A 14,460-nucleotide genomic window follows, 5' to 3' on the forward strand; every position below is an offset into this window, starting at 1 on the left:
CCCACACACACACACACACACACACACACACACACACACACACACACACACACACACACACACACACACAGCTTTCCCCCTCACCTCCTCCTGTCAGGGTAGTCCAGAGGCGCAGGATCTCATTAAGCTCAAGTATTAATAAGGAAGTTCAACCCTGTGTCATTGCTTTGTTTCCCATAAATACAAATCACTTGTGCAGCCACCCCTTGGTAATTCATTAGGGTTCATTTTAAATGTCACAGTCTTACTAGACAGGGTGCTTCTACCAAGATGATTTTCTCTGTCACAATGTTTCCTCTGCTCTACCTGAACATCACTTTCTTCACACTGCTCTGCTTTCCCTCTCTGTGGGAGATCATAATCAAACTTCTGACTGTAAGCTAAGCACATTTAAATGAACATTTTCTATAATTGTCTGTTTATGTTGATGGTGATTGTTTGCAGGTGAATATGTTAACACAAAATAGTGTTCTCATTTGCTTTAACCTGATTATTTTGTAATGTGTAAGACTGAGTATGATGAGCATTATTCAATATTAGTATATCCATCTATCTATTATATCCATTAACATCCAAATCTAAAAAGATTACAAATATTATATTATGAAGGTGAATATCTGTGAGCCAACTTCAACTTCAGGCATGTTTTGAAGTATGTAAAATATCTCTGCTATGATATTAATTAATTAATTTAACATGTTTTTCACTTTGCAGGGACTTTGACAGTCAGTGAATGTTTAGCCTGGTAAATTAAATATTGGCAAAACCATGGCCAACATGTTTTTTTTCCACTCCACTTGCTTGTCCTTGAACAATCTCATTCCATTTCTTGGAAAAGCAGCGTTATGTCATAAGATGCGAGCAATTAAATTAACTGATAGTAATTATTTTGATAACCCATTAGGGGGTTAAAATGCTGTTGCTGAGTGAAGGAGAGCATTTCTGGATGCATTTTGAAAGACTAAAGTCTGACAGCTTCCTCTGTGCCTCTGAAAGGATGTGAAGTCACCGATCAGAGGAAATGTCATTTGACATACAATTACATTTCTGCGGCTTGAAAGGGAAAGTGCACATGCACACATTGACATAAAATCCTGAAACCCCAGTAATTCATTTCCAGTCGTCATTTATGTGACAGGTAATTAATTCCTGTTAGACAGCTTTATAAAATAATGATTGCGACAATGGAAATAGAGCAGTGTCTGCCTTTATGTTTGGCTAACACGAGCTTAAATACCCGCAAACCTCTCATCGAGGCGTTTCATTTTCACCTCTCACACAACCCACTGCAGTTGCTCAGCCTCAGCCATTACATAGAAACCTCTACTACACATTCATAATAATGCACCCACAAACACTCGCGCAGAAACACAATTCATGTGTGCACGTACACACCTCCTATCTATTCTCTCTAGCGCTGCTGTTTGTTGTACAAACGCCCCCCCCCCCCCCCCTCTCCTTCTCATCCTCCCTTCCCTAGTCACAGCTCACTGTCAACAGCAGCAGGATTAGGAGCATTTGACTGGCCTGTTACCATGCAACAGTAACCGTGGCAACCGATTCATTATGAAGACAGGGATGGGACAGGGAAAATGCATCAGGGAATGCGTTGATGGGTAAATGTTGCACTGTAATTATTATGGTGTACTTTCTCTCGTGTGTGAGCTGCTGCATTGAAACTGAATCTGGTCGGACGAAGTTTGTTTTTTCTGCTCGTGTGACATTGAAGTTTTGAAGGTTTCGATCACTAAGATGATCTATGATCTTTTCCTCTTTCAAAGCAGCGTTTTTGTTCAGTGATAACCATACACACAATACATAATGCACCAACACATCCTCACTCCCAGGTCGGCCTATGTTGACGTTATGTCAAGTCCCCTGTCGGTTTTTTCCAACGCAAGGGGGGGGGCCTTAGCGTCCATTTTCAACGCAAGGGGGGGGCCCCTTAGCGTCCATTTTCAGCTTTCCGGGATGTCCATATGCTTCTATAGACGCTCATGGAAGCACGGCGTTCGTTTGTGTCGGCTGCCCTTAAAGGCAATGTGAGCGTCCATTCTCATTGGATAACGGAGAATTGTACACCCGGAAGTAAGTATTTCCCTTACTGTCGATTGATTTTACAGTGATATCTGCACTACTCATCGACTAAAAAACACCAGATTATCCTTGTTAATTACACAACATTGATTGGTTTAAATTGTGTGCAATGCTTTTGTATTTTTCCCTTTCGATTCGGAGAAACAAATATGTTTTCGGAGTAAAGGATGGCAGAAGACACTACACTACCCAGAATCCCCAGCTATCGTTTGGACTACACCATGTGCTCTGTTTGACGTCACGTGATCTTCACATTTCTCCCTGAAGAAAAAAAAAAACATGGCCGAACTTCGTTTTATTCTCGATGGAAAATGCCTATTTTAAAGTTAGTTTGGCCATTAAAATGCGTTTTGATGTCATTTGATGCGAGAAATATGAGTTGTTATTTCAGATTATGTGTGCAGTGGATGTACATGATCTTTAGTTTGCTAGTTATTACGAAGATTACTTCAGGAAATTGCGTCCATAACGTTTTCATTGTTACCAAGGTGGTTGCTAGGGACGCTGCTATCGATATTATTTCTGTTATGTTGTGTAACTGTTTAATGGTGTTATCTTTATTGCTACCCCCTTCCCCGTCAATGTATAGTGTTGGTCCACAGCGCAAACATATTAGTTTAACAAAATCCGCATCTAAAGATACGTTATTTTCCCCTGTGCAATTCCAGTCTCACATCTCACAGCACATCGTCATTAACAAATAACGGAAACAGACCGAAAACATTGAAAAAAAATACAATAATACTTTATTCCGAGTGTGCTTGCTTTTATCTTTGGAAGTCATCACATACCGGCATTGTAATACACGGTTCGGCTGCATTAAATATTACATATCTGCCGTAGTTCTGTATTTATAGAGCCCTGATGAGAAGACTTCTAGACAAACATGAGGAACTGAAAACGTGACGTGGATCATAAATATATCAGCCATTAAACAACATCTTACATTTCTTTTCACACAATACGTCTCCTTGCAGTATCAACACTAATTCGGCTGACTTTTATATTTGATCCAATTGGTAGATAGGCTGTATTTACACCATAAAGGTGCACACCTGATATAAAGGGACACCTAGTGGTTAAAGCATGTTATTGAATTTCATTATTTTTATCATTAGATATTAATAGGATCCCTATAAAGTATATTCATTACTCGTTATTCTCTACTAATAGTTCATTAAAGACTGTATATAATGACTATTTTGCACATCCCTTTCAAGATTTCAAGATTTTCTAAGGTTTATTGACATATCATATAGGCCTACACAACTATGGTGTAGTTCTGCATTGAATGAAAAACTTGGGTCGCAGGTTCCTCAATAGTGCATTACAAGACATCTAGCAATATTTGTGCATACCTCCAGCAATGTTAACTATGTTGAAGCACTTATTTTAACTGATATTATACATAATGTATTATACTCTTATAAGATGTATGTAGATATTTCATCTCCGACCTTGTCAGGTATTGAACAATCAATAAATAAAGAACACAGAATTGTTGAATATAAAACACAGAATTTGCGTGATTATACTAAATGATTTACAAATAAACACCACTGCATATTTAACTGTTACACATGCTGATGTAACGCAAATGTTCCAACTTGAGATCAATAAAGTATATCTTATCTTAAGCTGATCGATGGCTACTGCCATATTTGCAAAATGTGCCTCTGAACCTTAACAAGTGCATGTTTCAGGCTTATCAATTAATGTAATGTAATGTAATGTTATCAATTAACAACAGGGGTCACAAACATAAGACCAGCTGTTAAATAAAGCTCTTCTGACCTTAGCTGGCATGTGTGTATATATATATATATATATATATTAATGCTGCCCATTATGGGCACAAGCCATTTTCACCCATTTATTAATTATATGTTTTAAATGTGAGTGTTTCCTATCCCCTAAACCTCCAGGGATGTACACAGTTTAATACTGGCAACTTCTTATTATGGGAAATACGAAAACGTCTTTTAAAACTACAACTCCCAGTAGAGACGTGCCATAGATACAGAACATGTTGCGAAACAGAATAGCCAGCATGTGTAGTTCTGGGGACGGGATGGGGGAGGGGGGGACGCGGTGGACCCGTTAAAATCCAGTTTTGGACAGTCTGCGTGGTTCCATCCCATTTCAAGTGCTGTTCGAGGCTCGGCGTAACCCTCGGAGCACACTCTCCAATCACAGAGCTTGAGGACTATCACGGGGTTTGTCAAACAGAGCACATGGTGTAGTCCAAACGATAGCTGGGGATTCTGGGTAGTGTAGTGTCTTCTGCCATCCTTTACTCAGAAAAAACATTTGTTTCTTCGAATCGAAGGGGAAAAATACAAAAGCATTGCACACAATTTAAACCAATCAATGTTGTGTAATTAACAAGGATACTCTGGTGTTTTTTAGTCGATGAGTAGTGCAGATATCACTGTAAAATCAATCGACAGTAAGGGGAATACTTACTTCCGGGTGTACAATTCTCCGTTATCCAATGAGAATGGACGCTCACATTGCCTTTAAGGGCAGTCGACACAAACGAACGCCGTGCTTCCATGAGTGTCCATAGAAGCATATGGACATCCCGGAAAGCTGAAAATGGACGCTAAGGCTCCCCCCCTTGCGTTGAAAATGGACGCTAAGGCCCCCCCCCCCTTGCGTTGGAAAAAGCCGACAGGGAACTTGACATAACGTCAACATAGGCCGACCTGGGAGTGAGGATGTGTTGAATGCACATAATGTCTTAAACTCCTAAGTTACAGTTACAAAACCAATTGAAATATTTAACAAACACTGAGCTTAGTCCTCCTTATGGCATGCAATTTAACTTCTGTAATGCTTATTATGTTGGTTTTCTTTACATAAGACATAATTCATGGAGTATCTGTTCATACATTCTGCTACTGTTGTTCGGTCTGGACTAAGAAATATAAGAATCAGAACTTAAAATAAGATAGAGGAGTCACCTCAGCTCAACAACTCAGTGACTTAGTTTGATCTCAAGGTGTATTTATAGCAATAATAACTGTTTTGATACTTATACATTTAAAAAAAAATACAATTAAGTTATAGTCTCCACGTCAGGCTTAAGATAACATGGACATGAAGGTCTCTTAATGAAACAGCTGATATTTGATTAAGTCAAATATCGTTGATGCTGGGGGGAAATTACCTCGATTTTTAACGCAGTTAAAACTAATTAAAATGACAGCTCGTCCTTGTATTGCAGGACTTGGAATTGAACACATTGAAGATAACATTATGGTAATAGAGCCACTATTTAGCAATCAATACATATGTTGTACAACAGCTTTACTGCAAATGTATTCAACATTTTCATGTTCTCATGGGAATGTTAATCCAATAAAAGTGACATACAGGAAACGTTTTTACGGAGCCTGCTTATATTATCTCTGTGGTTAAATCTAGTTTATGTAGTGTACAACCTGTGAAAGATGAATTTCAAGCTAGGTTATATGTTAAGAGAAACCTAGATTATCCTGCAAAATGCTCAGGCAAAGATTTGGTGATGTTCTTGTTATTTATCAAAGCATCTGATGAGTCTGCACAGTTTTCTCCTTTCCGTACAAGATTGAAAACATTTCCTTTAGAAATATGTATACATTTTCCCTTCAGTCTGATCTCAATATTCTGCTATTTATTATAATCTTTGCTATAGTCAATTGTCAGTACCTTTTTGTTTTGGTAGATTGAAAAATGTCGACTTGTCTGTCCTTGAATGTTGGTCTAATACTTAATCCGTATGAATTGTATACTCGTTTTATTTTTATGGAATATCATTTTGTCATGAAGTCGTGTAGCATAAGCTGTATTCATTTCCCTATATTAGCGTAGCTTGTGTGTACTATTCTCTCTTTGCACCCTTATCTGGGTCATCTTAATTTACCAGCACATGGATGGTTACAAACTTCATGCCATGTAGAGGCCAGACTTAGTGTTAGGTAACAGCTGTTCAGCAGTGCTGTCAGCTGACAGCGGTTATGGAAGCAGGGGGCTCCAAGATGCAGGAATTCACAGAGGAGCCTTCTGTGGAAATGGAAGCGCAGCAACATAACTGCACTTAATCCAGAAACGTTTAGATAAGGTGTACACTGAATGTGACATTTAGAGGTGCTGTTGCATTATGCTGTCTGCATTATGCTGTCTGCCTGATCGTCCTGTAGATTTCTGAGGGTGTGGCCTGATTGCCACCATTATGTGATTTCTATGATAGAACAGCCTTTCTTCCATAACTCTGCATTTGGCTCTTTTATAAATCTTCAGGCCACATAATACAGCAGAGGATTTTTAAATCTCAGCCATGTTATGAGTATGTATGGCAAGGCTAGGCAAGTTTATTTATATAGCACCTTTCAACATAAGGCAATTCAAAGTGCTTTACAAAAAACGAAAGACATTAAGAAGAGTAGTTTTTCACTAATACTTTTACACATCTATTCAGTTGATTTGGTGACTAAAACATGAATATGCGAGTAGCTCCTCTCTGTAGGTCATGCTTTAAAATGTTCTACCATTCTGCTTTACTTCTGTACATTTCTGCATGATCTACCCATCCATTATATACTGTAAATGAATATAATTATACTTGGGGGCATTAAGACACCGTCACATCTGTTATAAAACCGCCTAATGAGTAATGTAATTGCATAGTTATATAATAAGGTATAGCCTGCTATTTAAAATGCTTTTTTTGATATGATGATCATTTTACAGCAGATGTTTGTTAAAGTCATTTATATTAGAATCTGGTTTATTTACCATCAATATGGTATTGAATCTGCACTCATTAATGTGGCATTCAAACACATTTCTTTAAACCAAAAGATTTGCGCTAATTGCTCATAATGCAAAAACTAATAAAACTGTTAAAGTGGAGAGAGACTGGTTGCTCACGTGGAATAGATAATTAGTGTGCCGTTTTGGCAACTGAGCCACTAGTATCCTCTAAGCAACGTGCACAGGGCAATGGAGTTGGCTGTTTGCCGCTATATGCGTACTGTCTCTTGTGTAGATCCTCAAATTATAAACATGATTACTTCGCAATATAACCCATCTTCAAAATTCTATGCAATAAAACCATTGCGGAAAGGCCAAACCATTCTCAGTCTCATGTTCTCATCTCTAATGTTAACAAGTACAACTAGTCGATGCGACCCAATGTTCTTCAGTGTCACCTCAGTTCAGGGTTAGCTGATGCATGTTGAGTAAAACTCTTAAACACTTAAAATACATCTAAATATAATGGACTTATTTAGCTGAGGTGTAGTGTAGTGAGTCTCTGTGTTAACGCACAAAGAAGAGCTGTTTGTGAAATGGTTCATTGAGTCAGTTAAGGCAACATGTCACAGTTTGGCCCCTGAAAATCACAGCCACCATTAATGGGTATTTTCTTTCACAAGTTAGTTAACCCTCGTTTAACTAAAAGAAACCCTGTTGGTTTCTTCAAAGGCTACTTTATTTCACGTGTTAACACACATACAACTTTAAAAGCGGTCATGAATTCAACCACAAGCTAACCATGAAATTGTCAGTATTTGCAGAAAACGTCTTTATATTCATATCTGCCGCAGGATGACTGCTCTAATTTCAGGATGTCTTTCTTTCTGGTTAATCTGATCTATTGCCATCTTCTTCCGCTCCTATCTTAGAATATTAGAAGTTGTTTTTTCTAGCACCTGTGAACTCCCATTGCTATTCGGTGCCTTCAAAATCTGTTAATTCTCACAGGTACAGCCTCACACTTTATTCTGTGAACTCAATTAACACCATACTTCATTTTCTTCTCAGACTTTATTTTTAACCTATAAAACTAATTGATTTCTTGTTCCAACCCATCTGTGTGCACTCCCTGTTTTATCTGGGCAACCCATGAATTATCAGGCCAGCTCAGTAACAGGAATGACTTTGTTCTCAAGCTATTTTTGAGTGTATGAAAAAGTGAACTGGAGCCACTTTAGGAAAAAATATGTGATCATGGCTTTGAAGAAATAGTACATAGCTGACCCCTCATAGTTGGTCTGGACTCAAGAAGTAAAATAGTATCTATTGTTGACCTTCCATTATCAAAAAGGCAGTTAAACAAGCAATAACTACCTAACTATTCCAAAACACTCAGATAACAAAGCAGATATTCTATGGATGGCAAATCGTTCAAATTCCACAACCATGAAGGGGAGATAACCAACCGGCCACTCTCATTCAGACAGATTTGAAATAGCTGCACTACCACAATAAGGCAAAGGGAATGTGTTTCACCTATTACTCCATTCATGCCTCCAGCCAAATAACTTTGGAAAGGACCATAACATTTGGATAAGGCCTTCCAAATGGTTTATTAAACAAAACTGAATGCACTGAATGCTATTACAGTCAGTGGTAATGTTATTTAGAGTATAATAAAAAGATGAAAAGGGTAAAGAGTGGAAAACAACCTTCTGCAGATAAGTGTTTTGCCTATTACATTTTCACAGAGAAGCTCTTCAGCACTTTAATACAGTAAATCCAGTCCATGTAAATCAAAAAGCCCAAAAACATTTGTTTGGGCTTCTGAGGTGAATCTCCTAATTCCTCTCTCCAACAGAACATATCATTAATGTAACTCTGATCCTTTAGTTTAATGAAACTTTTACATAGCTGTATCCTCTAGCTATAGACCTGAACTAAAGGTAGGCTTAATGTTGTACTTAGAATGAACTCACATTCTTTGTTCAGGTCTGTTTACAGTAGCTGCTTTAAGTGATAAGCTGTTCACTGGTTTGATGGTTTAATAATCTTACAGTGAACTAATGATTGTGCATTTATTTACATTAAAGTAAACAAGGAGTGTTAGATGGAAAAGGCAGACCTGATGTACTTGATTACATCCAATATAACAAACTCAATTGTGATCTCTTTGCTTCCAAATTTAAAACATTTAATATAAAAATGTAATATTTGGAGGTGTTGACAACCCCAAACATTTTGCATTTGATTGTTCATAATTAGCGAAGGAATATATTTAACCTATTTATGCACCAGACAGTTCATGCTTTGAAGCAATTACGTGGACTTCGAATATAGATACCAAGATTATTGGTATCTAAGATCATTGCAATGCGTCAGAAGTACTTTCTTTTCTGACTAAAAAAGATTTGATCTTGTCACTTAAATGACCTCAACCCACTGATTAAAATACTGGTTGGATCTCTTCTCACGAAGTAAAACTTAGTCAGAGTGAAGATTGAATACTTTCTTGCTTATTAGGATGATCTATTCAAACTGCTATATTAACAGGGATGTTTAGTGCACATGTGTACATGTGCATATGGGTCCTGTAAAACTGATTTTTCTTACCGTCTGGTTGTCCTCGTAAAGTTTGAGGTCATAGCCACTTAGCTCGACACAGAAAATGATTGCAGTCACGCCCTCGAAGCAGTGGATCCACTTCTTTCTCTCCGAACGCTGCCCACCCACATCCACCATCTTGAAGGTAAGCTCCTTGAAGGTGAACTTGTTCTCCACAATGCCAGTGGTCATGTCGCGGGACCGCAGGATGTCCTCGACGGTTGGGATGAACTCGAGTGCAGAGATGCGGTCCAGGTCATTCAGGTAGTAGGCAGTGTTGTCCTCTAAGTGGTACTCATTGGATCGCTGAAAGCACTCCTGTACCCCTGAGTCCCCCCACAGACGTTTCATGACCCCCTGCAGCTCTAGAGTGATCTCCCCTTTGCTCTCAGCCGGTCCTGTGAGGGCGAAGAGCTGCACGGCGTCGTAGGCGCGATCAGCATTGTTAAAGTCGATCTTGAGTGTAGTGAGGGCACGGATGATGCGTGTGAGCGAGTCGATGGCATTGTACAAGATTAGGGGCTTGTACTCCTTGCAGGCATCCAGGTTGAAGCCTCCACTGTGGATGATCTTCATCTGCTTGACAATGGTGCTCTTGCCCGAGTTGCTGGTGCCCAGCAACAGGAGCTTGATCTCACGCCGCTGCCGCTGACTCTCTGAGCGCAGGTGGCGGTCGATTCGCCGGGAGCGCCGCGCCGCTTCCTTCTCCTCCGAGCTCTGACGGCATCCCATGGTCCTCCACCACGTGGTGAGCACAAAGGAAGTCGTGCTGCTGCTTGATGGGAAAGCAAATTATAACGAAGTGGTGACCTAAAAGGATCTGGTGGACGAGTTGGAGAGGGTTTTCACTAACGCTAAGAACTTGCTGGTGAAGAGGCAGACAAGTCTTCACAACAGCCCAATTTAACACTAGACAGGAAAGCCACCACACAGAGGAGCGGCTCAGGAGGATTTGATTCTTTTTGTTCAGGGGCTGTCTGTAAGTCCAGTGTGGTCAGAACCCAGGCTTTTGGGATGCCCACACAGCGCCTGGCACTGAGGTCGGACTGCCTGCTGAAGCCAACAGAGCTGGGGTGCATAGCAGGGGCTGCCCCTGAGGAACAGCTAGGAAACAGTGCTGGAGAACGTTGAGCGAATAGCACTGGACAAATTGTTAGGGCTCGATGCGTGCGAATTGCAGAACTGCCTTACTCTCCTCCCACATGGCTCTCGTGGTACGTTGCCCTCGTTTGGCTTCTGCAACATCCACCCTCAGTTAGATATAGGTCGGTTTAGCTTAATCTTCCTGATAAAATATTTTCAGCTTCTTCTGTGGTGTGATATCTCCCCAGCAACTGAAGGCATCCAAGTCTGCAACACATAATAAAAAGAGATAAATTAATAGCATGTTGCACACAAATGAGAGCAGGTTCATCACTTTCCATCACATAATTAACATATTTGCTACAAGAATAGTTCAACAAAATATAATTTGACTTGTAGTGACCTTTGGTGATCCCTTTAACTTGCTGTTTGCCCCTGCTTCCAGTCTTGATGCTATTTGCCTCCTGGCTTTTGCTCCACAGTTAACACACTGCCATTACTTACACCAGCCTACTTATTGCAATTTCATAACAACGCACAAACAATGGACTGATAAGCAAAGAAAGCATGAACAGTCACATGCATACTGACCTGCTCACCTCAAATTCAACCATTGCCATGCTACTTGTATACTGTGCAAACTGCCACTTGATATTTGTACTTCTAACAGTCACACACCCAAACTCTGTCCCTGTGCAATCCCGTGTTACCATAGACCCTTAACTGAAGCAGACCTCCGCTGACCGCACCTACCCATTTAACACAACCGTGCACACACACAGAATCATTATATACACAACCAAGGTCAAACATTGGCATAGAACCAGGCCGGTAAAAGCAAACTCAACTTTTTGAAAAGAAACGTATCCTATTTCCACTACAGCACCTCTGACTGTAATACTTTCAGACCTGATAGGCAAAAAGGTGAAATTATTGTTTACTCCTACAGTGGAAAATAACTCACGCCAGCAGGTGCCTCTCAAGCTTTCATACCGCTGTGGAGCCTGTTCTTCTTGCCCAGACATCTGGATTCTGCATTGTGATCCGGGAAAAGGAGTATATCTGGTTTCACTCTACCCCTGCTTAATATATTTGTGTTCAGCAGGCATCACTTTTACGTTAACAGAAACAAAAGCGAATTCCAATAAGTTTCGGGAAACATATTAAAACGAAATACTGCCTGATAGTATTGGATAAATGTAAAGCAAAAGCCCATTTGGAGCCGTGAATTTCTTTGGGATTCTGTGATAAATAGATGCACATTGAAACAGGCTGCATGCTATTGGCCGAGTAACAAATGTGAAGTCATACTGTGGCCTAGTTTTGTTGGCGAAACTATACTCTACAAACCTCAGAGAGAGAGAGAGAGAGAGAACACACACAGAGTGGAGAGCATTGTTTCCTGGCTCCAGGCACCTGACTGCCCCCTCAAAATGGCATAGCCAGCCAAACCGGTTAATGCACATCACTGATTTTGAGAGCCTATGAAACACATTAAAGCTGTGTATGAAGTCTTTTCAATTTGCTATCTCAGAAATATGCAAGCCTTGCATTTCCACACTTTTTGAAGTCATACCACTTTAGATAATTGCTAAGGAAGTAGTGTGCCAGCAATGCAAAGAAAATCAGTCAATGTTATTATCGCATTACATTTGTATTGATAATATCACCCATTCTATTACACTGCATAGAAGAAAACGTAGTCCTTTGCTGGTATAACAACTAGAGCAGAACACAGTGTAAGTATAAGTATTCAACTTTAAACTAAAAAAATGAACACAGGATTGATACTAATTTTGATTTTGAAGCCGCTCTGAATTCATATATGACCATCTCCAATCCATGTAATGTTAATCATCATCTTTACTCAAAGGAAAACACTTCCAGGCTTACCTCCTCTGGTAATGCCTAAATATCCTCATACATGTCAAACACCTTCCAAGAAACGGCAATACTAGGAGCTAACAAACAGTTGGCCCTCTTACACAGAAGAAGCGTGTCACTTTAAGTGTAAGAGAGTGGAGGTAGAGGCATGGGGGCCACGGAGATAGGCCAGCATCTCAATGTGTTATGAGGGCTGAGGTAATGTGATAGCCTGGATTAGACTGAGCTCGGTCACTCCTGCCTTTCCTACACAGCTCCTGCTGCACACGGCCCATCAGCCCTGCCTCCATCACTCTCCCAAGCGCTTACTTCCTATTATTAATTGACTATGTTGCAAATAATTACCATCCCACCCTAATTCAGATGAGCACATGTAGTCAGTGTGTTTTTGTTGTATAACAGTCTCTCCTTTCCTGCTGTGGTTGATAATTCCATAAGATTGCTGTTAAAAACAGGGTTTAATCACATTAGATTTAGTGGCGATTCTTTTTACAAAGGCACAATTATTGCTCACACAAAATGATAAAAGCAAGATTATATAAAAAACTAAAATATATATTGTATGTCGTTGCAAAGTCTGTATACAAAAATCTAATATCATGATTAAACAGGCAGAATGAGCCACTGTGTTTGAATAGTGCAGATATTTATAGCTGTTTAACACCTAATGTTAAGAAAAAACAGGTAGTTGATTGTATTCACACAACCACCCAAAACATAACATTCAAAAAGAGGAAATGGAAGAGAAACTCAGCAGGCAACTCATCTGTTCGCACGCTCAGCGAGAACATTACCAGGTAAAGTAAATTGTGAAATTCCACTTGGTGTTCCAGGTCAGTACAGCCAGATTCAAAGCATACAAAGAACATTCAATTGTATCGCAGCTATTTTTAAAAAGAGCAACACAAGTGTGTTGAATCCATTATGTGTTGCTGTGCAATCAATCTCCCCGTGTGCCAGTGAGGACACATGATTTAAATTAAATGAAATATAACCATGTAGCATACAGGGAGGCTGTGGCTCAGTGGGTAGTGTGCTGGACTTTGAATCAGGGGATAGCAAGTTTGAGTACCACTGCAGTCAGCATGTCGTTGTGTCCCTGGGCAAGACACTTCACCCCAAATGTGCCCTTGTGGGGATTGTCCACAGTACTGAATGTATGTAAATCGCTTTGGATAAAAGCGTCTAACAAATGACATGTAATGTATGATTTAGGAGGAAGAAGTAAAAAACATGGCATAGTGGTATCATGTGTCACAACTGCTTAATTTGCTCACGTTTGGGGAGATGAAGGAAAGCAAAGGTATTATTTTTATTAAAGCACATTTTTGCAATGTTAAAACAAGAATTTAAGGCACAGGTGAGCTTTTAATCATCTTGTAATGCTTTATGAATGAGGTGTGCAGGTGTGTGTGTCAGAGCTGTGCTCGGAGGGCTTGCATTTCAAGAGGGATCGGATGAGGTGTTCCACTGAGAATAACCCCGCTGTGGAGAGGCAGCAGGGAGAATACGGCTCTTCCCTACATCTTCCAGTCATAAATAACTGTAGTCTTCAGCAGGGGAACAGCACTGGCAAACATGTTTCACATTTATTAAACCAGGTACCGATTTACATCAAAACTAAAGCAAGAAAACAGCCTATTCATCACAACTAAGCATTCCAAGGACTTTTGAAAAAGCAACCTGGGGAGTGATCAAACAAGAATCCTAGTATATATCATTGTCTGTTGCATTAAACACAATACAAGTCAGCCTATTCCTTTAATTTTAGGGTTTTAATGGTGCATGGGCACAAAGAGATTATTCCTGCCACCATGATGGTCAGCTCTGAGTTAGACTCAGAGCTGCCTATGTTCACTTTAAGGGTGTACTTTGTCAAAATATTTCCAGATCTTCTTCTCCTGTTAGCTTCTGGTTCTACATAGAATATGATCACTTGATCAGCTATGTTTTTTTCCGCTGCAACGTGATTTAACTTTGTATCTGTTTACACAGACACTTCATGGTTCGTGACCAACAACGTTAGTTTCAGGAACAAAATGCAGCTGAAGC

The 14,460-nt window shown here is 39.8% G+C and overlaps 1 protein-coding gene across 1 annotated transcript in view; it reads right to left on the reverse strand.

Moving 5' to 3' along the window:
- gnaz (guanine nucleotide binding protein (G protein), alpha z polypeptide) overlaps positions 1-14,460 on the reverse strand; it is a 29,093-nt gene that overhangs the window by 3,918 nt on the left and 10,715 nt on the right. The window contains exon 2 of the mRNA XM_034204560.1: positions 9,451-10,791. Coding sequence (XP_034060451.1) covers positions 9,451-10,173 — 723 coding nt within the window. The 5' untranslated portion in view covers positions 10,174-10,791. The remainder of the gene's footprint in view (positions 1-9,450; positions 10,792-14,460) is intronic.

The sequence above is a fragment of the Gymnodraco acuticeps genome, unplaced genomic scaffold (genome assembly GCF_902827175.1).
Source record: "Gymnodraco acuticeps unplaced genomic scaffold, fGymAcu1.1, whole genome shotgun sequence".
NCBI lineage: Eukaryota > Metazoa > Chordata > Actinopteri > Perciformes > Bathydraconidae > Gymnodraco > Gymnodraco acuticeps.